At 36.2% G+C, this 26746-nt stretch overlaps 1 protein-coding gene across 1 annotated transcript in view; it reads left to right on the top strand.

Annotated features, from left to right (window-relative positions):
* Positions 1 to 26746, top strand: part of MCU (mitochondrial calcium uniporter) — a 196923-nt gene that overhangs the window by 153178 nt on the left and 16999 nt on the right. Inside the window, exons 2-4 of the mRNA XM_080822670.1 lie at positions 4234 to 4303; positions 18917 to 19087; positions 20162 to 20266. Of these exons, the coding sequence (XP_080678796.1) occupies positions 4234 to 4303; positions 18917 to 19087; positions 20162 to 20266 (346 nt within the window). The remainder of the gene's footprint in view (positions 1 to 4233; positions 4304 to 18916; positions 19088 to 20161; positions 20267 to 26746) is intronic.

The following is a 26746-nucleotide window of genomic DNA, read 5'->3' as shown; positions in this document are numbered from 1 at the left end:
TTTAGATTGGGTAGCCAGAGTAGGCCTCACTCAGAAAGTAGAATGTGAGCAAACAGTTGAAGGAAGTGAGGGAAGCTGATAGTTACCTGGAGAAATAATATTTTAATCAGAAATAGTAACTGTTGCAGAAGTCTTGAAGCAAGAGAATAGCTGGCACATACAACAAACAGGACAGAGTCTCAAGGGGCTAAAGCAGAGTAATTGAGAGGGAGAAGGGTAAGAGATGAAGTCTGAGAGATAATAGGGTATCTGATAACATTGAGCCTTAAAGACCGCTAAAAGTACTTAGACTTTTGCTCTGAAATAACTACTAAACCAAAGTAAACTTTCCATATTATTAGAAGAAATACATGTGTAAATAAAATAAAGCAAGCCCAAACCATTTAGTAAACTATTTTTAAGAAGAAAGAACAGCAATAAAAACAAGGCATAAAGTTTTATAGCATAATATTTGATGACTGAAAGGAGACTAAGTATATATTAGTAAATATAAATAGGCTAAACTTTCCTATTGAACGATTCCCAGATTAGATCACAAAAAATTATTTAGAATAATTTTTAAAACTTTGAAAGAATAACAAAATTAGAGGATAGGTAAAGCATAACAGGCATATACAAACTAAAAACAAATGTAGGGGTCATGATCTTAATATTGGACAAGATTAGTACAAATGGGACGCCTGGGTGGCTCAGTGGGTTAAAGCCTCTGCCTTCAGCTCAGGTCATGGTCTCAGGGTCCTGGGATCGAGCCCCACATCTGGCTCTGCTCAGCAGGGAGCCTGCTTCCTCCTCTCTCCCTGCCTGCCTCTCTGACTACTTGTGATCTCTGTCTATCAAAGGAATAAATAAAATCTTAAAAAAAAAAAAGATTAGTACGAATAGTAATTAGTACAAGGAGCATTATATTAGGGAAAGGGACATAAAAGATCTGTGTGAGGAAGACCTTAAAATGCTTTTCAGTGACACAAATACAGACTTAAATGGAAAGACTTATAAGGTTTTTGGATATGAAGACTCAAAATCATATAGAAGTCAGTTACTGTTATGTTAATTAGAGTTAATATCTCAATTTCATAACAAAAAAACAAATAACTAACATTTAGTGAGCAGTTACTCTATGACAGGCACTGTTCTAAATACTTTACATGTATTACATTTACTCTTCACAGCAAGTTTATGTTGTAGGTACCAGTATTACTCTTTGTCCATTTTTCAGTGAAGAAACTGAGGCTCAAAGAGACTAATGAACTTGCTCCAAGTTGAAGCTGGAGTAGGTTATTGAATGAGAATTTAAATTCAAGCAGGGTGATTAGAAATTCTGTGATTTTAACCACTGTGCTATTCTACTGCTTTGAAATTAATGGGATTGTGTATTTGTGTTGTGTCACTAGACATACTGACTCTAAGTTCAAGAATTGGAGAATAACTAGGAAAATGCTTAAAGGAAAGTAATCAGGCAACAACATGTTAACAAAGGGCTAATTTTCTTAATATTTAAAGAATTTCTACAAAATAATATTCCAAGACCAAGAACTAAATTGAAAAAAGGGCAAAGGGTGTAAATACTTAGTTCATAGAAAAGCAAATACAATTAACTCTTAGATAAAAATATGTAAAAATTTTCACTTTTAATACAAGAAATGAAATACTGCTCAACTTTGACACTGGCAAAATAAAGAAGTTTAATGATACATTGTTTTGGAGGTTTTAGAAATCAGTTGCTCATTTAGTGAATAGGAGTATAATCTGCAGGTCTGTGAATTCATGTAAATTTCCATGAAAAACAGTTTGACAATAGCTTTCAAAATTTAAAGTGTATGTACCTTTAACTTGGTATTGGAAGTATTTTATCTTCTGATATTGGTGCCTACACATAAGAATTTTCATTCCAGTATCATGTACTAAAATAAAAGATTATCAACAGCCAATCATAAAGATGTACCATAAATTTATTTAACCAGTATAATTTTATTCAGTCGCTAAAAACAGTGAGTTAAGTTAGAAAAAAGAAAGCCAGATGAGTAATGAAACTCTAGCGTGCTACCATTTGTGTTTTTAAAAACCTCTGCAAATACATACATATATATGCACAAGCTTGTATATATATAACACCATCTTTGATAGGATATTCAGATTTAACGAGTTACCTCTGGAGAGAACTGTGTTGCTGGTCCACAGGGATGGGAGGAAGACCAAGACTTAAAAGACTTAATTTTTTATTTAGTTTTTATTTCTTGAATTTTATATCATGTACCTGTTTTATCTTTTTAAAAGAAATAACTTAAGCGTTTTAAATAAAATTATACTGCTAGACGGTACCTAGGTATAGTCAAACAAAAAGACCTGCAGAGGATAAGACCAAGGCCCTGTGTGTTTTGTATAGAAGATGGTTAGCAGTATTGAGACCTGGATTCTAAATCCTGATTCTGCCTGATGTGTGACTCTTAAGTCACTTTCCCTCTGTGGGTCTCATTTTTCTCATTTGTAGAATAAGGGGTAGGATTCATCTTCCCCTGATTTCTGGCATTAGTTTTCAAACTGCTTTATGAAGTCCAAGGATTCTTTGGATCCTCTTACAGGGCTCAAGCAGAGGATCAGGATTGTGGGGTTTCCCAGCACACCCATCTTTAACCAGTGCATCCCTGAATCACTGTGTGAAATGAAGTTTAAATGTTTTGAAACTTAAAAAAAAAAACTCTGGAAGTCACAGTAAAGTAATTGTATATATTAACTTAAAGGTTCTCACCAGCACGACATCACATTAGTGTGTCATGTTCAGCTATGAGCTAAATCTAATAGTTTTGATTGATTACAGTAGTCCCCCCTTATCTGTGGTTTCACTTTCGTTACCCATAGTCAACCGCAGTCCAGGAGCAGATGATCTTCCTTCTGACATATGGCCAGAAGGTCATTAGTAGTTTAACACTAGGTCACAGTGCTGACGTCATTCACCTCATTTTATCTCATCATGTAAGCATTTTTATCATTTTACATCATTACAAGAAGAAGGGTAAGCACAGTACAGTAAGATACTTTGAGAGACCACCTTTACTTAACTATTACAGTATATTGTTACAGTTCTATTTTATTAGTTATTGTTGCTAATCTCCTGAGCCTAATTCATAAATTAAACTTTATCTTAAGCATGTATGTATAAGAAAAAACATACAGGATTTAGTACTATATCTAGTTTCAGGCATCTCCTAAGGGGTCTTGGGACATAGCCCCTGTGAGTAAGAGGGGGCTACTGTATTTACATTTTTAGCAAATGTCAGTCTCATATTTCTGCATGCTTTCTTAAGTTGGAAGGAGGCAGGAATTGATATTCACATGAAGGATATAAAGTCTGTTATGCATCATGATTGTGTTAAGTTACGTCTTGTCATAGAGTCCTAAATGACTTTTCTTCTAGGGCTGATGGAGTGGAATATTATATCAGCCTCAGAGGCAGACATTATTTTTTATTTGGTTAATGCCTTCCTTTAATACTGTCTGTGGCTGGAAAGGTAAAAGGTACAAAGGGATAAATGAATCATTTGAAAAGTCAGAAACATATTTAATATTCCTCTTAAAACTTAGTTTAATTGTGAGAAACTAAGTTCTAGACCTAAATCTACAAAATGACACTACTCTTGGAGAAGGTAGTAAGATTTTAAGTGATTTCCTTCTTATATTCAGAATATATTCTTATCCTTCAGAATAAGAAGAATAATAAGAATATATTCTTTTCCTTCAGAAGAAGGAAATTATTAGGGACTCCGGGAGTGAAGCTGCCTGATCAAGTTTTTAAAATTTAAAAAAAAAAAAAAAAAAGGAAAGTGAACAGAAAGACTAGATCTCTACCCAATAACAGCAAATTCATGCTAGAACTATTTAACACCTAGTTATGAAGGAAATGCAGGTCTGAAAGCTAGCAAGAGGAAGAAACATAAAAGTTTAGTTAGACTTGATAGCCCTTAAAACCAATATTGAGTGTCTAAAAAGTAGATGAAAAAGCAATTGTGTGATATGTGTATATGTAAATATGTTTGCTTTAAAATTTTAAAAACAAACCAAAATATTCATTGTTATGATCTTAGGATGATATGAGTGTGAGAGACTTTCTTAAACGATATTTTTAAACTTTTCTGCAAAGAATATATATTACTTAAATAATCAAAAAGTTATTCCATCATATATACACACATTTGTTGCTCTGTCCTGATCATGGATGTGTCTTTTTTTATTTTCTAGGTGCACCAGAGGCTCTCTTCTTGGCAGAATTTGGGAGCTGTTTATTGCAGTACTGTTGTGCCCTCTGATGGTGAGTTTTGGCAAATCCATTTTTTATGTATAATTTTTTTTCCTTAACTCAGTGTTTTGCATTCTCTAACATATGAATTTATAAATCATACTCCTTCGCTTAAGATGGAGTTGGAATCAGAAGGGAACCTGGGGGGTGGGCAGTACTTACAGAGAGAAATAAAATATGAATGGAGATACAGTGAATTTAGAGGAGGGATCAGAAAGAAAAACTAATAGACCCATCAAGTTTTCATAGATCATGGAATGTTGTTTTCTCATCTTTTCATTTATGTTTTAAAACTGGGACATAGGTAATGTGAAGATCACAGAAACACCATCTTTGGTATTTCCTAACCATTGGGTCTTCCTACTATGGATCATGATCAAACTCTGTAGCCCCTTCATGTCATCAATGTCTAGACAGAAGCAGTTCAAAAATCTGAGACCTCTTGCCCTGATTTTTTTTTTCCTTCCCTTAGACTCAGGGCTTTAATACCCTTCTTTGATGTGAGAAAGAATGAACAGATGCTTGGGGACCACGTACAGTCCTTTGTGAATGTCCATGATGCTGACAACAGGATGGAGGTTTTGGTTATCATTACAAGTAGTAGGGAAATATGTTCACAACCTTTCTGTCATTTCTCTTACCTAGTATTGCACATCTACAGCTTAGATTGTTTGCTTAGGGTTGAATGTCATATTTATTTCCTCTACATCAAGTTTAGTTTGATAGAATTCTAATTTCAACAATAAACATCAATTTATAGGCAAAGCAACCATCAAAAGAGCATCTAGCAAACTTATATACACCTAAAGTGAAAAAGCCTCAGAGGAATTTTGAAAGTCCTAGGATCCCCTGTTACTCCTTAGAACAGATATTTAGTGTTATCAGAACCCTCTCCCACCCTGAAGCTCTTTAAACTTAATGCAGTTGCTTTTACTCTATATGGAAGTATTTCAATAATGTAATAATGGTACAGCTGTACTGGGGTATTTGGTGAACATTATTCTAGGGTGTAAATGCTAGTAGGTTGCCCTGTGTTGCATAAGGCATTAAAAAGATACATACTTCAAAAAAAAAAAAAAAGTGTGGCTCCCCAAATTCCTACCAGTACTGTTGCCCCCTTCTTAGGAAAACCAACTCGTATTAGTTATCAAGAAATAGAGGCACATAATTGATTTAATGCAACTTATTGTCCTTAACTACATTCCCAAATTAAACATCTTTCTTATTTTTACTTCTTTTTTTTTTTTTTAAGATTTGTTTATTTATTTGTCAGAGAGAAAGAGAGAGAGAGAGAGCACAAGCAGGAAGATTGGCAGCCAGAGGCAGAGAGAAGCAGGCTCCCCGCTGAGAAAGGATCCCGATATGGGACTTGATCCCAGGACTCTGGGATCATGATCTGAGCTGAAGGTAGCCACTTAACCAACTGAACCACCCAGGCGTCCCTCTTATTTTTACTTCTAAACCAATTTTACCTTAGGTCTGTATAGCATATGAGAAAACTGCCTAATACACAGCTACTTCAATAGAGTTAGCCACCAATAGTTAACATCTCTGCCATCATTCATTGCTCTTAGTTGAGGCTGCTGGATCATATTCTTTTATTTTTATTTTTATTTATTATTATTATCATTTTATTAACATATAATGTAATTATTTGCTTCAGGGTTACAGGTCGGGGAATCATCAGTCTTACACAATTCACAGCACTCATCATAGCACACATCATCCTAAATGTCCATAACCCAACCACCCTATCCCTCCTCCCCACCCCCCAGTAACCCTCAGTTTGTTTCCTGAGATTAAGAGTCTCTTATAGTTTGTCTCCTCCCCAGTCCCATCTTGTTTTATTTTTTCTTCCCCACCCCCCACAACCCCCGCCCTGCCTTTCAAATTCCCCATATCAGAGAGAGCATATGATAATTGTCTTTCTCTGGTTGATTTATTTCGCTTAGCATGATACCCTCTAGTTCTATCCACATCATTGCAGATGGCAAGAGTTTGTGTTTTTTTCATGGCTGTATAGTATTCCATTGTGTGTATATATACCACATCTTCTTTATGCTGGATCATAGTCTGTAATAAATGAGGACCCCCGTTTTTTAAAAGTACGGAATCTAAAATACCACATTATATTTATGTCCCAAGGGCCCCAGGACCCCAGGGTCATGAACTGAGCCAAAGGCAGAAGCTTAACCAACTGAACCACCCAGGCGTCCTGATATTGAGCATCTTTTAATGTACTAATTAAACATTCACATATTTTCTTCAGAAAAGCATTCAGACTTTTTGTCCATTTAAAAAAATTGACCATCTTAGTATTGATTTGTAAGGATTCTTTATACATTGTAGAGCTTTTCCTGTTGCTTTTCAAATAGTTTTGGGAAAAAGAAAGATTTGTTTGAGTTATCTTGTTTTGTTAATGGCCACTCCTATACACATTTGGAAATTCTGTATTTATTGTCTTCATTGTGTTGAGGGCACAAACTATTCCTCTACTGTCTTTCATTCCAACTTTTTAAAAACCTGACAACAAAAAAGAAATGAAAATAATGAAATCACCTAATCACCAAAGATGATAGAATGTGAAGCCTTCGTTTTTTAATGTGGCAGAGTTCTCACCAACCTAGGTATGAAGTTGGAAAAGCTGAGAGAGCGTATAGTATTCCATTTTTTTTTTAAAGATTTTATTTATTTATTTGACAGACAGAGACCACAAGTAGGCAGAGAGGCAGGCAGAGAGAGAGAGGGAGGAAGCAGGCTCCCTGCTGAGCAGAGAGCCTGATGCGGGGCTCGATCCCAGGACCCTGAGATCATGACCTGAGCCGAAGGCAGAGGCTTTAACCCACTGAGCCACCCAGGTGCCCCTAGTATTCCATTTTTAAAATGTATCTTATAGTTCGGATTTTTTGTTGTAAGTAGAAGTTTCAGTTAGGAACTACCAAAATGTGATTGAATTTCTATCACAAAAGCCTTTTTTTGAAAGGGTTCTAAAAAATTGACTTTCACATTGCCAAGAAAAGCTGCCACATGAAATTGGAAAGACCTTTAAGTTTTATGTGCTGACAGTTTTGAACTGACTTAGCTTGGAGTAGAAGCAAATTTATGTCAAATTTCAGATGATGTCATCCATTCTAGGATTCCTATCATTTATTCAATAATTTGAAGTTTTGAAGGATTTGGAAATTATCCCATTTCCCTCCAGAGTGCAACTTGATGAAAACTACTGATTTGTTCTAAGGAGTTAGTTCCTAGTTTTTGTCTGTTAATAAGCATGTTGACACAGTCAAAGAAAAATCTCAAATATGTGAGATTCTCTTACAGAAATTAGAAAAACTGTTAACATTAATGGTTGTCACCATTTTTGAAAGATTGTTAAATTTCTTTGCCAAAATAACTACCAGAAAAAAAATTTTTTTTTTGATGCTAAGGAAGATCTTGGTATTCTGCACAGATGGTGCATCTTCCAAGCTTAGTAACATGCATATTTATATTGCCTCAGAGAAGAAAGGAGCCCCACCCATTGTAATAATACCTTGGGTTTCTTTTTTTTTTCCTTTGCACATTCTGTAGTTGAAGTCACTTCCAACAACCCTAAAAGAAGCCTTGCCTGTTACCACAGAAGTAATCACTATCATGAGAAGATTTTATCAAAATAGAATATTTTCTTTTGCTTGATTAAACTTTAGACAGAAGTTTTGCTCTTTAAGGGAAGAAAAAATTTAGTATAAGGAAGTGTTTACTTATGGCTTGATTTATTTGGGGATATTTGGGATTTTATGAATGAGCATAATCTTCCAGTTTAAGACCTTTTAGTCATTACGAATTTGATAGAATAATGAGCTACTTTAACCAAGCGGTAATTAGAAATAGACAACCTTGTGAATTTTCCGACCGCTGAAGGAAGTTTCTCTGGGGCTGGTCATGAATAGAAAGTTCTCTCAGTTTCTCTACAAGAATTGAAAAACCTCGGGGTGCCTGGGTGGCTCAGTGAGTTAAAGCCTCTGCCTTCAGCTCAGGTCATGATCCCAGGGTCCTAGGATCCGGCCGCACATCATCGGGCTCTCTGCTTAGCAGGGAGCCTGCTTCCCTTTCTCTCTCTGTCTGCCTCTCTGCCTACTTGTGATCTCTGTCAAATAAATAAATAAAATCTTTAAAAAAAAAAAAAAAGAAGTGAAAAACCTCAAGGCTCTTAAAGATTACCTCCACTCAGAAACCTTAAAATCAAGTTTTGGATTTGTAGTCTTTTCTTTTGATACTGCAACAAAACAGTGATTTTTATATGAATTCAATTCTAAGAGTCTTTTGTTTTTTTAAAAGATTTTATTTTTATTATTTATTTGACAGAGAGAGACACAGAGAGGGAACACAAGCAGTGGAAGTGGGAGAGGGAGAAGCAGGCTCCCCACTGAGCAGGGAGCCCAATGCAGGGCTCTGTTGGGACCCTGGGATCATGACCTGATCCGAAGTCAGATGCTGAACGACTGAGCCACCCAGGCGCCCCTCAGTTCTAAGAGTCAGGAAATTCTTGGGTTCCTTGCACACACCTAGCTTACCATCATCATCTGGCAAAGTGATCCGTGATTATATTTGTTACCACATATCTTTCTCAGAGTCTCAGAGTTTTCACTTCTTTTTGTAAAACAAAAAGGCACAACCTTTTAGATATCAAAGATTATATTCAAGTTAACCATGTTCTAAAACCAGGCCTCTATGTGACTTCATTATACAAACCAAACAATAGCAATCTTGTAATTGAAATGGTTTTTATATAGAATTAAAGTTTACTTTATTTAATTTGTACAATTTTTTTTTAATTTTTTTAAAGATTTTATTTATTTATTTGACACAGAGAGAGAGATCACAAGTAGGCAGAGAGGCAGGCAGAGAAAGAGGGGGAAGCAGGCTCCCCGCTGAGCAGAGAGCCCGATGTGGGGCTCGATTCCAGGACCCTGGGATCATAACCTGAGCCGAAGGCAGAGGCTTAACCCACTGAGCCACCCAGGCGCCCCTAATTTGTACAATTTTCTTTTATCTCTTTTGAAAAATAGGAAATGGCCATTAATTTGGGGTTAGAAATGAGGAAAATACTTCAGTTTTTGTCAACATTTATTTTAAAAATATGTCAATGTAGTAGTCTGCTAGGGCTGCCATAACAAAATAGCGTAGGCCGGGTGGCTTAAAAAACACAAATTTATTTTTTCACAGTTCTGGAGGCTGGAAGGCTGGAAGGCTGAGGGCAGGGTGCCAGCATGGTCTGGTTCTTATAAGAACTCTATTAGCTTGCAGATAGCTACTTTCTGTCTGTTCTCACATGGTGGGAAGTGGGGAGAGTTCTTACTCTTATAAATACACAGTTCTAACAGACTGGGGCCTGCCCTTTGTCCTTTATGACCTCATTTAACCTTAGTTACCCCCTAGGGACCCATCTCCAGGTAGTCATACTGGGAATTAGAGCTTCAACATATGAATGTCGGGGGGTGGGGGAGTGGGGGGTAGGGGACGGACACACAATTCAGTCCATTACAGGGAATATGAAGGAAATCAGTTTCTGATGCAAAAAAATAAATTATATCTAAAATTTTTATGTATAAATTGAGTGTTTTCAGGAAATAGGGCCAAGGGAGGAATCCATACTTTTATCAGTGTCTCAAAGAGGTCAGTTACCCAAAAATACTAAGAAATATGGAATTGGTTTGTATAGTATATACTGTTTTTCTTCTTGTTGCCCTCAATGGAACAAGTCAGATTGGTTTTCTTGAGATTTAAAGGCATTATTGGATGTATTCTATGATTTTAGACTTTGGGTTTTAAGACTATAGTTTTTAGGAAAATCGAGAAACTATTAAAGCAGGCATTTTTTTCACGTATTCTCATTGAATCTTCTCAGCAACTTTGTGAAATAATAGAACCCCTGTGTTGTGAGAAAAATGAGGTACAGTTATATTCAGTAGTATGCCCATGGATTCAAGGTGTCTCCTATGATAGAACTTGAGCACTATCTAGCTGAGATTCCAAAACCATGCTTTTTCTACTGTACTCCACTGTCTGTACTTTAGGATTGTAGTCTGCTTCTCACTACCCAGAAGTTAAAATAGGTCAAAGGTCAAGGTTTAATAAAGTTATTTTCACAGCAGCACCATTGAAAGCATTGGTTTTATTTTTTTTTTAATTTTTTAAACTTTTTAAAAGATTTTACAGGGGCGCCTGGGTGGCTCAGTGGGTTAAAGCCTCTGCCTTCAGCTCAGGTCATGATCCCAGGGTCCTGGGATTGAGCCCCACATCGGGCTCTCTGCTCAGCAGGGAGCCTGCTTCCTCCTCTCTCCTCTCTCTCTTCCTGCCTCTCTACCTACTTGTGATCTCTGTCAAATAAATAAATAAAATATTTTAAAAAAAAGTATTTAAAAAAAGATTTTATTTATTTATTTGACAGAGATCACTTTTGTGAAATATGTAGTTGATGTGATTAAATGTGATTTAAATTAAAGTGAAATATGTAGCTGATGTGATTAAATGTGATTTAAATTAATTTATAGGGGCACCCGGGTGGCTCAGTTAAGCATCCAACTCTTGGTTTTGGCTCAGGTCATGATCTCAGGGTCCTGAGATCAAACACTGGGCTCTGCGCTCAGCAGGGAGTCTGCTTGTCCTTCTCTTCTGCTCCTCCCCTGCTCTCTCTCTCTTTCTCTCTTAAATAAATAAATAAAATCTTTTTAAAGAATTAATTTATACTACTGGTTAGGAAGAAATAACTGGGTTTATTAAGCTACTAAAGTTATGATTATATAGTTGGGCTTTCTTATATTTCTGTAGAAAGATATTTCCTACAAATTTACTTGTTTTCAACTGGAGTATTCTTCAAATGCTGTTAATATGTGGCAGATTTAGTATATTTAATATATTATGAATAATGTAAAGAAAATTTCAATGATTTATTTTTCTTAGTTAAATAGATTCTTTTGAGGTTATTGTGAGGCAAGTACATTTTGTTTATACATGCTAATTATAGATTTCAAGGCTATTTTTGACATAATGCATTTGTGCGATAATGTAAGGAAGGGCCTTATTATCACCAAAATAATATTTAGTTTATTGTTTTAAAAATGGTAATCTTATGTTTTGTCTAACATATACTTTAATGAGAAAACATATGGACATTTGGAAGTAAACTATGAATGTAGAAGTTAGTATTAAAAATAAATTGTTGGGGGGCACCTGGGTGGCTCAGTGGGTTGGGGTCTCTGCCTTCGGCTCAGGTCATGATCTCAGTGTCCTGGGATTGAGCCCCACATCGGGCTTTCTGCTCGGCGGGGAGCCTGCTTCCTCCTCTCTCTCTGCCTCCTTGTGATCTCTGTCTGTCAAATAAATAAAATCTTTAAAAATAAATAAATAAATAAATAAATAAATAAATTGTTGGGGCCCCTGGGTGGCTCAGATGGTTAAGCATCTGCCTTTGGATCTGGCTCAGGTCATGATCCCAGGTCCTGGGATCAAGCCCTGCATCAGGCTCCCTGCTTGGCGGGATGCCTGCTTTTCCCTCTCCAACTCCCCCTGCTTGTGTTCCCTCTCTTGCTGTGTCTCTCTCTGTCAAATAAATAAAATCTTTAAAAAATAAACAAATGAACAAATAAATTGTTTGAAGCTATTTAGGCATGATACTAGTAAAAAAATTTGTAAAACATATTAAGAGCAAACTTTATTGAAGGACATAAAATAAGATAAAAATAAATGCAGAGTTATAACACATTAATGAATGTGAAGACAACATTGTAAAAATTATCAGCTTCCCTCACATGAATTTATAAACTCCAGTGCAATGCTAATCTAAACCCCAACAGGAACTGCTGAATTTATTCAAAAATTTATGTGAAAGAATAAAACTATACAAATACCTAAGATAAATTTGGAGTAGAAAAGTGGGGCGGGGGGGAGTTTGCCCAAACCACATATTAAGATGTATTTTTAAACCATAATAATCAAAACAGTGAAATACTGTTCAAGAAAAATTGTAAGTTAGATTAGAGAAACATTGCATATATGGAAATTTGATGTGTGATAAAATTAGCATTGTAAATCAGGAGAAAAGGCAGACTATTCAACAAATAATGCTGTTAGGGGCACCTTGGTGGCTCAGTCATTAAGCATCTGTCTTTGGTTCAGGTCATGATCCCAGGGTCCTGGGATCGAGCCCTGCATTGGGCTCCCTGCTCAGCAGGAGGCCTGCTTCTCCCTCCCTCACTCCCCCTGCTTGTGTTCTCTCTCTCTGTCTCTCTGTCAAATAAATAAATAAAATCTCTAATAAATTAAATAACTACTGCTGTTAAAATTGACTTCTTACCTCATGAAAGTAAATTCCAGACAGCATAAGGAGGAAAATGTGTAACAAAGAGCTCAAAAAGGAAAAGAAAATTTGGCCAAATTTTTATTGGAAACTAAAAACAAGGAGTGCTGCTAACTCTCTTAGCCTTCTTTTTATTTATAATAAAGAACAAAAAAATGTGGTTTTTCAAGGGATGAATAAATTGTGGTATATTCATACAGTGAAATTCTATGTGGAACTTTAAATATATGATTCAGAAATGTGATTCAATTTGGATAAATCTCAAAGCATTATTGAGCATAAAAGGCAAGTTGTGGAAGATTGAATACAACCATTTATGTAACATCTAAGTACATCCAAAAGCCATGCCATATTTAGTTACTTAATACCATATAGCAAATTATAGCCATACTTAGTTGCTTAAAACAATAATAATCCTTTATTATCTCATGTTTTTATGGATTTGGAATTCAGGAGCAGTTTAGCTGGGCAATTCAGGATCTCATGGGGTTGCAATCCCATGTCAGCTAGGGTTGTAGTCATCTAAAGGTTTGACTGGGGCTGGAGGATTCAATTCAACATGGCTGAGAAGTTGGTACTGGCTCTTGATAGGAGACTCCACTTCTCAATTCTAGCTTCTCCATATGGGCTGCAGGATTGTCCTTGTGGCTACTGGATTCCCTCAGAGCAATCCAAGAGAGCAAGACAGAAGCTACAGTCTTTTATGGCATAGCCCAGGAAGTTATACACCATCACATCTGCTGTATTCTACTGATTTTTACAGACCAGCCCTGATTTGATGTGGGATAGGACCACACAAGGATGTGAATATTTAGAGGCAAGGATCTTGGAGAGCCATCTTAAAGGCTGGCTTCCATATACTACATATGGTATATTGAGCTGTCTCTGTGTGTCTGTCTCTGTGTCTCTGCTTGTATGTATAGTATGGATGGGAATGCTAGACACCAAATACCAACTTCAAGATAGTGGTTTCCTTTGGAAAAAGGAAGATTACTCTGTGTAAGTGTGGATAATGTTTTGAACAGGAGCAAGGCTAGAATAAAGTAAGAGTCCAATTACAATGTAGCTGATACAAGAAAGGTGGTGGTGGCTTGGACTAAGAAGATGGTAGTAGTAGAGAGAACTGGAAGGATAAGAGATGTTTAGAAACTATAATGAAAGGACATGGTGACTGATTAGATATGAGGAATCTCATGTTCTGGTTCTAAGGGTAGTCAGGAGTATCAGACAGTTTTCTGGATTGGGCAGTAGTTAAATACTGATGGTGGTATTGACTGAAATGAGAAATGTCAGAAATGAGTGGTTCAGGGAAGATTAATTCACTTTTAGGAATAAAAGTGTACAGGAAAAAAGTGTACAGGAAACTCAGCAGACAGTTGAACATAGGTTTGGGACATCATCAGCATTTAGATCGTACCTGACAGTATGGAAGGGCGTGGGATTGCCTAGAGAGTGTGTGGATTGAAAAGCACAGTGGCCAAGGACAGAGCACTTAGAAACTTTCAAAAGGGATGAATATAGGAAAAAGAACCTATGAAGGAAAATGAGAAAGTATAGAAAGGAAGGTACAGAACAACCAGGAGAGTATGGAATCATAGAAGCCAAAAGGAAAACTTTTTATAAAGTGAAGGAGTAGGTTGACATCGTTAGATGTTGCTTAAACAAGCAAGTTAAGGGCTAAAATTCCTACTGAATTTAGCAACCTAAATCATACATGACCTGGGAGAAAGTGACTTTTTAGTCAATTGATGAGATCCAAAGCCACTTTGCATTGGGTTGAACTCTGTCACCTTCAGAATATCATTTAACCGTAACAGACTTTATTCTTAGCTGCAAAAAAGGACATAGTCTATATGATTTCTATATTTCTTCCAACACTGAAAGTCTGTGCTTATAGTTTACATTTTTGATGCATAATATTACAGAAAGGAGAAAGAAAAGAAACAGACAAGATCTTTAGTCACTGGAATCATCCATCACACATAAGGTTCAGCTCTATGTACCTTTGCAGAAAACACCCTATATGTGCTTCCTTATTGCACCAGTTCCCTTTCATAAGTCCTTAAGATGTATATAGCTATGTTCATTCGTGAGATGATCTATTTTAGAGGAATTTTACCCATTATTTTGAACACCAAATAAATTTCCTAAATGCACTTAACTTTCCCACTTAACGATTGGCTAAAAAAACAAGCGTTTTTACTTTACAACTTTTTCTGTACCTGATGCCCCAAAGACATTTTGTTTTTAACGTATTCCTTCTTCAACCTCAAATGTCTGTTGTCCTTGCACTTCTCTTCTTAGTCTGGAAATCCCTTGCCTTTTTGTTTTTATGCCTAAATCCACTGTCATATTCTCCTCACTATTCATATTGGTTGACCCATAATTTCTGGGTTTCTTTGAAGCACACTGCTGTAGAACATACTTAAATTATTTCTTATTTTATTGATGTGGAAATCAAAGCAAAAGATTAAAAATAAACCCAACCAAAGAACTACCTGATGCAATTTACACTTAAAAAGAATATTTGTCTGTAGAGAATAGGAGCTGATAACTGTCAGTAGCTTATAAATACCCATTGTGACTTTGTTACAACCAGCAGCTATTTTACATATTGTAAAACTTGAGTAATTGGTTTTGGTTGCAAACCAAGAAATCTGACATTTACATTACAAACTAGTGTGTGGGAAAAGAGACCGGGAGATTTTTTTCAAAAGCGGTATTATAATGAAGATTTGTCAGTCCTGAAGTGTGTTATTCCATGCAGAGTTTCTCAAAGCTTTCATATTTCACTCCTTTTAAAGGCTTCATGATCTTTAGTGTAAAAAGTTAAAGTGACTGAGAAAGACCTTAATTTTCTCTGTTGACTTTATCTGTTATTTTAAAATAATAACCCCTAAGCACTTAACCTATGAAACATGCTTTAGTGAAATCTTCCATAGTTTTGTGTTTAAGACTCCCATCTTGTATGTAAATTCACCTTTGTCTGCTTCTTGAAATCTGGCTGAATAGTTTTTTCACATACAGAGAGAAGATAATGGGGGCGGGAACACAGAAATAAATAAGTCATCTAATTTTATGATGCCAACATCATTACTGCTTATAGAAGAAGTGGGGATATTCATGTTAATGGCTCTGACTTTAAGGAAACACTGGACTGCTGAGGATTCTTTTATTTAAAAAAAATTTTTTTTTTAAGATTTTATTCGTTTGACAGACAGAGATCACAAGTAGGCAGAGAGGCAGGCAGAGAGAGAGGAGGAAGGAGGAAGCAGGCTCCCTGCAGAGCAGAGAGCCCCCAGAGCTGAAGGCAGAGTCTTTAACCCACTGAGCCACCCTGGCACCCCTAAAAAAATTTTTTAAAAGATTTTATTTGTAAGAGAGAGAGAGCACAAGCCAGGCGAGCAGCAGGCAGAGGGAAAATCAGGCTCCCTGCTGAGCAAGGAGTCCAATGCGGGACTTGATCCCAGGACCTCGAGATCGTGACCTGAGCCAAAGGCAAATACTTAACCAACTGAGCCACCCAGATGTCCTACTAAGGATTCTTTTAGAAATGAGGGGAAAAATGACAAAATTTTCAAATATCTTTAAACATTAAAAACTTTAGATAGTACTTACTGTATATTAAATTCATATTATTATCCTTGACTTCCTCCTCCTTAGGAAATATAGACTACCCTTTTGGAAGAATTAAAGAAATAGAGATTTCTGTCTTCTTTTTTTTTTTTTAAGTTTTTTTTTTTAAAGATTTTATTTATTTATTTGACGGAGAGAGAGATCACAAGTAGGCAGACAGGCAGGCAGAGAGGGGGGGAAGCAGGCTCCCTGCTGAGCAGAGAGCCTGATGTGGGGCTCATGCGAGGACCGGAGATCATGACGGGAGCTGAAGGCAGAGGCTTAACCCACTGAGCCACCCAGGCACCACCTAATTTTTATGTAAAAATTCAAACATGTATCCACAGAGGATTCACTGCTATGGGAATTGTTGCCCTGCGGTCAACAACTAGAACACCAGACCAAATATATAAAAAAAAAAAAAATTGTTTTTAGACATTGGACAATAAGGACAAGACTGTGATCTCTGAGAGAAGAAAAACAAATGGAATTGATTCTGTAGTGCCTCAGTGCACAGCCTGAGGCTTTGACTAAATGCTAAACCACAAGACCAGGCTAGAATAATTTATAATAACAATTACCAGAACTTGTAAAATGGATAATTCTTAGTGCTCATACAGGGCCAGAAATTATTTGACTTCCCTCCAGTCAGAGAATAGACATAACTGAATACATGAACATTCAGTGTTCATTGAATCTTATTAGTAGGGCCAAATTTGGCCCTATAATAAAGGAATCTCTAGATCTGTCCTAAGAAACTTTCTAAGGGACTTAAAAGGATCAAAATAATATGCAAAAACCTGTACAAGATCCAGCACTGAACAGTGTAAAAGTAATGATGTCTAACCTCGAATCAAAAATTACTAAAAATATGAAGAAGCAGGGGGGAAAAAAACAGAAGAAAAATTAGTCAGTAGAAACAGATCTAGAAACAACAGAGATGATGGAATTAACAGACAAGGATTTTAAAATAGTTATTATAAATGTGATCTTTATATTCAGGGGGGAGAAGGAAAACAAGCATAATATGAAGAAAAACAGAAGATATAAAAATAAACAGATGTAACTTCTAGAGGTGAAATAAATAATATCTGAGATGAAAAGCAGTTATAGATGGAATTAACAGATTTAGACACTGCAGAAGAAAATATCAGTGCCAATGAAGTGCATAGCAGTTAAAACTATCCAAAATGAAGAGAACTTTATATGAAGAGAACCTTAGTGCCCTATGAGACAACACTGCATAGTCTAATATAAGTATAACTGGAATCCCAGAAGGAAAGGGGTAAGAGTTAGAAAAAATATTTGAGTAATGGCCAAAATTTTCTTCAAATTTGATGAAAACTATGAGTTCACAGATCTAAGAAATTTAATAACTTAGGAAACCAAAGAAAGGAATATTGTAATCAAATTGTTGGAAACCAGTGATAAAGAGAAAATATTAAAAGTAGCCACAGGAGGAAAAAAAAAAAAAAAGAAGTAGCCACAGGAAAAAAGACATATGTACAGAGGAATAAAGAAGAATATTCATGAACTTATCATATGCTAGGCAAACCAGAAGACCTAAGTTCTTTAGAGTGCTTAAAAAAAAAAAAAAAGTGTCTACCTAGAATTTTTTACACAGCAAATTTTTCTTCAAAAATGAAGGTGAAATAAACTTCAGAGTTCCCAAAAGTGAGGAGAATTTATTGTCAACACATCTGCTGAACAAGAAATGTTTAAGGAAGCTCTTCAGGCAAAAGGAAAATGATATTAAATAGTGCTCCACAGCCTAGTGCTAATTTATCATCTTTAAATCTTGGTTGCTCATGTAAAAAATTTACATGAGCTCTAAAATTTATTTATTTAAAAAATTATTTAAAAATAAATAAAAAATTATTTATTTAAAAAATTTATTCGGACACTTGTTTTAGTAACTAAGGCTTTTTTTTCCTGTTGAGGAAAAAGATAAGGAAATGGGAATTCTATCTTGTAATGTAGAAAATCTTTTCAGATTTATAGCTTATGATAATGTTTCCTTTAATAATTTTTGTTAGAAATATCCAAAGTAGTTGAGTTTGGCTTCTAGCTGACCTCAGAATGATGTTCAAGAGAATATAAAAAGAATTTTTTTATTATATCATAATATATTCATATTGCATAAGAGAATACTTACTTATCAAGCCCCTTGGAAATAATAATTATACCATAAATATGAATTGACTGTCCTTAAGTAAGGGTCTCACTTTTTAATGTATTTTCATATATTATTCCCCGGGGATTCTTGAAAGCTGTGGCTATTAAGAGCCACCTCCTACAGGTTAGGGAACCTAGCCCAGCAATCTCTGGCTATTTAATAAAATCTTCCTCAGTAGAACTAGGGTTTATATTCACCAACACTAAAATCTTTATCTCAGATTTCTGGGCAAGTCTCTCCCTGACCTACTTAGAATCTAATATTTTGCATGTTTTTTTTCTTCTGAAAAGTGAATTGTGTGAGCCATATGATTGATCTTCCATAAGCCAGTTCCCAGAATAACCTTCAACTAAAGCTAAAGGGCATATTCTTGAAACCTTTGAAAATATTTTAAACCACATTGATAATAATAGACCTTACATAAGACTAGTAATACTGTAGCTTTAACTTATAGTGAAATCTGATTATCATATGATTATGGGTCTTTTTCATTCAGATGTGACAGTGGTGTATCAAAACGGGTTACCTGTGATATCTGTGAGGCTACCATCCCGGCGTGAACGCTGCCAGTTCACACTCAAACCTATCTCAGACTCGGTTGGTGTGTTTTTACGACAACTGCAAGAAGAGGATCGAGGAATTGATAGAGTTGCAATCTATTCACCAGGTACAGTCACATTCATTATTAATTCCCACCCAACCCTCATTTCACCCCAGACCACTTCTACGTGCGTGCACACAGACACACACCCCACTGCGAAAGAATACCCCACTCTTAACTTTAGAACATATTTTTTTGCCGAACAAGTGTCAGGAGACAGTGATTTCTCTCCCAGTTCGCAAAGTATAATTGTTCAATTTTAGGACTGTATATATACAAAAAGTCTCATTCAGAAGCATCTCACATATAATGCCCCAGGCAAAGATGAGCAGTCAATCACATTTTATGTTATTATTAACTATTTATTATTACCGTAGGTATTAAACAAATTTTTCTAGTGGTTGAGCCCTCATCTCTGGAGATACGAAGTGTTAGGACTTCTTTTTAGATCTTCTGTCTTTCACATGAAAGTTTACAAAATTAAGACATATGTGATTGGAAAAGAATGGCACTAAAAATTTCCATTTGACATGACATCTATCCTACTTATTTATTTAAGTACCGTGGCTTTTTTTCCCATTCTTTGAAAAATCTTAAACCTACAGAAAACATAAAAAACTATATAGGAAGTACCTATTTACCCTTGGACTTACCAATTGTTAATAATTTGCCACATTTCTATACTTTAAGTAGTTTATACTTATTTTCATCTTATCTAGTAATATAATTAGTAGACCAGTATGGTGTACTTTGCTGACCCTAACATCTGTCCCTACCAAATTACTTTTACTCAACCAACTTCCATCATAGATAGATATATGACATCCATTCAGCTCTCCCAGAGACCCTAGATTTCCACATAACACCTATAGATCTATGTAATTATTTTACTTATTCATAAAGTTCTATTGGAAAAGTATATTGTTAAATCTTCATGGACTTGAGATCATGAAAGCAAAAAGCTCAGGTAGTAAAAGCTTTGTTTAGCATAGACCTTGGGGATGAGGCAAAAGTGAACTAGAATTTAAAAGAGGAGATATAATTTTTAAAATTGATGTTGAGGATTGCTTTTTCCTGCTCATTCTCAAATAATTGTGGACATATGACAAGTTTAAATTTTTACATTTAAATTTTTCACAGATGGCGTTCGAGTTGCTGCCTCAACAGGGATAGACCTCCTACTCCTTGATGACTTTAAGCTGGTCATTAATGACTTAACGTATCATGTACGACCACCAAAGAGAGGTAAAAAGTAATCTTGATAAGGTCAGAGAAATGTGGAAGGGCTTTTGGAAAGAACTTTATTTTTCCCTGCGTAACCTTGAGAAGCAGATAATATTCAAAGAAACTGAAAGTCTTACATCCAGATAAACTCTTTCAGTTGAACAACTCATTGGGTATCTCACTCTTGAGTACTTGGCTAGTACGCTGACTGAAACTTAGATTCTGCCTTAGACGCTGGAATGCTTTATTATTGGATATTGTCCCTCTTTCACAGAAATGGATATTCCACATAAATTAAGCTCCTTCCCTCTATATGAGCTAAAAGTCACATTATTTTAATAACATTGCAGGAGGAATCTTTTAAAAATAAATTATGGACTTTCCTATCCTCTTAAACATTTGTAACAGGAATTAATCTTTTTTTTTTTTCCTTTCATGGCTCAAGGTCAGTAGCGTGAAAGTCAATTAGTGTATAATAGTAGTCCTTTGGAACTTCTGATTTGTTTATTTTTTATATAAAAATTGTGGTATTTGCCTCAGTGCAAATTTTTTTTAAAGATTTTATTTATTTATTTGACGGAGAGAGAGCATAAGTAGGCAGAGCAGCAGGCAGAAGGAGAGGAAGAGGCAAGCTCCCTGATGAACAGAGAGCCAGGTATGGGGCTTGATCCCAGGACCCTGGGATCATGACCCGAGCCAAAAGCAGATGCTTGCTTCCTGAGCCACCCAGGCGCCCCTTCAGGTGGACATTTTAAGAGGGTGCCCCTAAAAAACTTAGTAATCAAGATAAATAATATTTTAATGAACTATTTTAAAGTTAATGCAAAAAAACCCATGATAAACAAAATACCAAAAATTTAAATGAAGGCAGTTGGTATTACTGATTTTTCTGTTTATCCCAGACTCCAATCTGCCTCTGCACAGTAGTGATGCTAGATAGTTCTCTAAAATAGCGTTTGATTTGGGTCTTTTTCAGTCACTTTTCTCTCTCTGCCCTTGATCTTTATCGTCATTGACTGCTGTTGTTCATGGCCTTTCCATTATCACCAGCCTCCCAAGACGTCCCTTCTTTTCAATTCTGCTTTTGAGAATTGTGTCTAAGGTAGAAAATGTTCTCAGTGAAAGCCTAAACATTGAACACCTCCAAAATCTGGTCCATATCTACTTTAAAAGTTTTCGTCTTTCTCTTACATGTTGTCTACTTTTCCTCTGCCCTCTATTTCTTTGCTGTTTTCTGAACTGTGCCATTCTTTGCCATCTCAGTGTTTGCCCACCTTTCTCTAAGGTGCCTTTTTTCTTTCTTCCTAACCTATTCCTTGTGTCAAAATTGTCAAGGTCGGCTCTTCCATGAAGGTTTTTAATAATCCTATTCTTTCTGTTCTTTCTCACTCTGACTCCCAGCCAACCAGAAGTGACTAATCTGTTCTCTGAATTCTTATTCCTCTTCTTTGTTAATGCTCAGGTAGAAGGCACTGTGATTTTTGTGTCCTGCATTGACTCAGGTGGTCATTCTGTGTTGAGTGAAATAAGTGAGTTAAGGTGGTAGTAGCATTTTGGTTGTTCAGAAGCCAGATTCTCTTCTGTGTGCAAGCTAGCTGAAATGAAACCAGCTTAGAAAAAGTCTAGGAAATACAGCAAGAATGGGAAAGTAGCCTTTAAAGAGTAAGACATTACTGAACCAGACTTTATTACATTGGAATAACTGGATATGTAGACCAGGAATTGGTAGCTACATGCCAGCTATGCTGATATGTTTTTCTTTATTCCCTGATTTGGGGACTAGAAGTTCTCTTTAAAATAACAGAAGTACAGGCCTTAGTTTACTCAGTTTTTTGTTATTGTTGTTGTTCTTTAAATTTGCTCTTTCTTTTCCAGCTTTATTGACATAGAATTGATATATAGCATTGTAAGTTTAAGGTACACAGTGTGATGATTTGATACACTTTAATATTACAAAATAATTACAAAAATAAGATTAATGAACACCTCCATCACCTCACATAATTACTTGTGTGAGTGTTGTGTGGTGACAACACTTAAGGTCTACTCTCAGTCAGTTTCAAGTATACATTACAATATTGTTAACTATAGTCACCGTGCTGTACAGTAGATCCCCAGAACTTACTCATCTTACAATTGGAAGTTTGGCTACCCTTTGACTGGCCATACCATAATGCCATATAATCCAGTAATCCCACTTTCGGATATATAACCAGGAAATGAAATCAGGATCTCAAAGAAATACCTGCACTCCCATATTCATTGAAGCATTATTCATAGTAGTGAAGATATAAAAACAACCTAATTATCTGTTTGCAGATGAACGGATAAAGGAGATGTGGCACATACATATAATGGAATGTTATTCGGCTGTGAAAAAAAAAAGGAAACCTGCCGTTTGTGACAGACTGGGTAGACCTTGAGAGCATTCTACTTAGGAGTATTTTGTGTGTGTATGTGAATTACCTAGAGAGTTCATTCTATTTAAATTTACTGTTAGTATAATTTTAAAAGTTCACTAATACATCCTTACATAAAGTATAATAAGCAGGACAGTAAGCTTCCATATATTATGTTGTGGAAAACTAGGGGCTTTTAATCAATAACTAATTCTGACCATCTTGTCTAATACTGTGTTTTTAAAGCAGAAATGAGTATTTTAGATTTTTAAATAGGGCTATTCCCAAGTTGAATGAGGGAAAGTAAAGGTAGAATATGGAAGGGGGAGATATTCTCTTTGATTCTCTGCTAATCAATTCGTCATTCTAACAACTTTATCTACATCTCAGAGTTCTAGCAGGCTTCCCTAGAAGTCAGTTTGAATATGAAGTTTGTGGGCTACCTGTCTAGCTCACTTGGTAGAGCATGCAACTGTTGATTTTGGGATTATGAATTTGAGCCCCACTTTTAGTGTATAGAGTACCTAAAAATAAAATCTTTTTTTAGTTTGCAAGGGTCAAAAGTCTTTAATTCATGGTATAATTATAAATTGAAATGTGAAATTTGGTAACTCAATAGCATTGGTATAGAATTTTAAAATATCTTTTTAAAAAAGATTACTTATGAGAGAGAGAGAGACAGAGAGAGAGAGAGCGATCGCACAAGTCAGGGGAAGGGCAGAGAGAGCTAATCTCAAGCAGACTCCTTGCTGAGTGTAGAGCCCTATACAGGGCTCAGTCTGAAGACCCATGAGATCATGACCTGAGCCAAAACTAAGCCTGTCACTGAACCAGCTGAGCCACCCAGGTGCCCCTAAGATATCTTTTCAGTATTTAAAATGTTTTCAAGGGCACCTAGGTGGCTCAGTTGGTTAAGCAGCTGCCTTCGACACAGGTCATAATCCTGGGGTCCTGGGATCGAGCCCTATGTTGGGCTCCCTGCTCAGTGGGGAACCTACTTCTCCCTCTCTCTCAAATAAATCAATAAAATCTAAAAAAAATTTTTTTCATACATCATAGCTCTCTTAATTCTGTTATTAAGCAATGAGAGATTATGCCATTACATACCATTTCTCACAGAAGCCAAACTTTTAAAACATAGTAAAAATCAAAAACACAGGAAACAACAAGTGTTGGTGAGGATATAAAGAAAAAGGAGACTAGTACAGCCAGTTAAAATAGTTAAATAGTTAAAAATAGAAGTACTCTATGATGAAGTCATCACATTACTGGGTATTTACCCCCAAAATACAAAAATACAATTCAAAGGAATACATGTACCCCTATGTTTATAGCAGCATTATTTACAATAGCCATATTATGGAAGCCCCAGTGTCCACTGATAGATGAATGGGTGAAGAAGATATGGTGCATATATGTATACAATGGAGTATTATTCAGCCATTAAAGAGAACAAAGTCTTGCCTTTTGCAATGACATGGGATGGAGCTAGAGAGTATAATACTAAGTGAAATAAGTCATAGAAAGACAAATGCCATATGATTTCACTCATGTGGAATTTAAGAAAAAAACAAATGAACAAAGGAGAAAGACAAACCAAGAAACAGACTCTTAACTAAAGAGAACAAACTGATGGTTACCAGAGGTAAGGCGAGGGGATCAGTGAAACAGGTCAGGGGATAAAGGAGGGCACTTGTTACGATGAGCACCAGGTGTTGTATGGAAGTGTTGGATCGCTATATTGTACACCTGAAACTAATATAACACTGTATGTTAGCTATATGAGAATTTAAATTTTTTAAAAAGATCTTAAAAAATAGTAAGGAAAATCATTTCCTTTTGATAATGTATAAAATAGATTTTAATTTTGTTTCCACCATATTATCTTCCTCTCCCTATGTGAGGAAGATATTGCTGGCATCCAAGTCACCACTCTTTTTCAACTGCATCAAGAGAACAGTGTGAATTTCTGTGTTTGAGAAAGTTGGCAGTCATCCAGATGAGTAGGCATATTCCTCTTCCCCACGTACTCTTTTTTTTTTTTTAAGATTTTATTTATTTATTTGACAGAGATCACAAGTAGGCAGAGAGGCAGGCAACGAGAGAGGAGGAAGCAGGCTCCCTGCGGAGCAGAGAGCCCAATGTGGGGCTCGATCCCAGGACCTTGGGATCATGACCTGAGCGAAGGCAGAGGCTTTAACCCACTGAGCCACCCAGGCGCCCCCCCCATATGCCTTTTAGTGAAAAGGCTAAACAGAAGAGAAACTGAAGGTACTAGAGCTCAGGTATCAAATGAGGAGGAGGAACACAAGGATTTTATATATATATGGAGCAATGGAACAAATCTAATAAAAGAGTTAATGAAGGAGAACTTTTCCAGGACAGTTTTTTAAGTTTTGAATTCTACCAAAACCATGCCCCCATCCTTTAATTTTCACTTCTCTCCTATTTTCCTTTTCCCTGTTTTCTTTTTTTTTTTTAAGACTTTATTTGTCAGAGAGAGACCAAGCGCCTGTGCACAAGGAGGGGGAACAGCAGGCAGAGGGAGAAGCGGGCTCTCTACTGAGCAAGGAGCCTGATGTGGGACTCCATCCTAGGACTCTGGGATCATGACCTGAGCTGAAGGCAGATGTGCAATGGACTGAGCCACCCAGGCGTCCCTTTCATTTTCCTGTTGATAGCACTTTAGAACTAAAAATGATGTATGTTGTGTAGCAGTAAACCTGAACTTTACACACTTACACCAGGCACTGAGGATAAAGGGCTTAATGATAGAGGGTCTAATAAAGGCCCATTTAATGTGTATGTGGGATTGACAGTCCATAAGTATTATGGATACCTAAGTGCTGACATCCCTTGTACCTAAGCCCAAAATTTAAAGGGAAGAGGCAGAAAAACCCAAGGGGGCAGTCATAGCACTAAGGCCAGCTATAAGCATCATTGCGTTCTTTTGGCTACCATAGCTGTGTCTGGCTGGATTGCCCTCTGCCCACTGCAGAATGAGAAGAGTAACTGTTTTAGCAATTAGATTATTTAAACCTAACCTAAATCTAGAATGGAGGAAGGAATATGGAAAGGGAGTACAAAAGGTCTTTTATCTCAGTCCATGTTGAAGTAGTAGTTAAACTACCTTCCACTTAGTTATTGGGGAGGAAGAGAATATAATCTAACTCACTGGTTGTTGAAAGTTGTTGTGATAAGGAGAATCATTTTGATTGGGACCACTAAGCCCTTTCCCCATATATCCATCCAGAGGATATTGGGGACCTTGCTTCTCTCTTAATGATGTAAATGTCTTGAGAGGAACAGTTAAACGGGCAAACTAAATACAAACAGTAACAAATACTTTATCAGAGACTCAACCAAAGTCCTTCTCAAACCATTCTAGTAGCTGAAAAGACTTTTAATCCCTATTAGGTTAACACATCTCCTTGCCTTTCTGTACCTGAATTTCCTGGCACTGATGACATGTACAGAAATGTTAACAAATATCTCATTGCATTTTTAGTGAAGCATACACAAGTCATCCAAAAGTGTTATTGTTAAGCCATTAGCAGATTTGTCTTCTCTCGTAATTTCATCTCCAAATATGTGGGCAAATTTTTCTGGGTCAAGGATTTGAGGTTGATGTTTTCCTCCACTATGACAATATGTTGGAACCATATTCTTCCTAACAAGAAAATCTAACAAAATAAAGCCAATTTTCTTGAGTTTACTGGGGCTTTAGTAGTTGGACATCCGTGAGACTGATCTTTGAATTATCATTTCATGGTTTTTTAATTGCTGTTAGAAGGTGTGTGATTGCACATTAAATTTTTTTATTTGTTTAGAATAGGTAGTACATTCACAAGGTTAACTCCCAAAGTCAAAGAATGTATGGGAAAAAGTTTTCTTTTCCTTGTTCTACATCCACCCTTTGCTCCCTTGCTGTACCAGCAAGCACAGTTCTTAGTTTCTTATGTTTCCTGACAAATATTGTTGATGGATTTGTCAGAAAATATGAATGCATAACTTTTTTCCCTTTTTGTAATATGTTATATATATATATATATGTGTGTGTGTGTGTGTGTGTGTGTGTGTATACATATGTATGTATATATGT

This window comes from Martes martes (genome assembly GCF_963455335.1).
Source record: "Martes martes genome assembly, chromosome: 14".
NCBI lineage: Eukaryota > Metazoa > Chordata > Mammalia > Carnivora > Mustelidae > Martes > Martes martes.
Note: the sequence above shows the minus strand (reverse complement) of the source record. Positions and strands in the feature narration are given on the sequence as shown.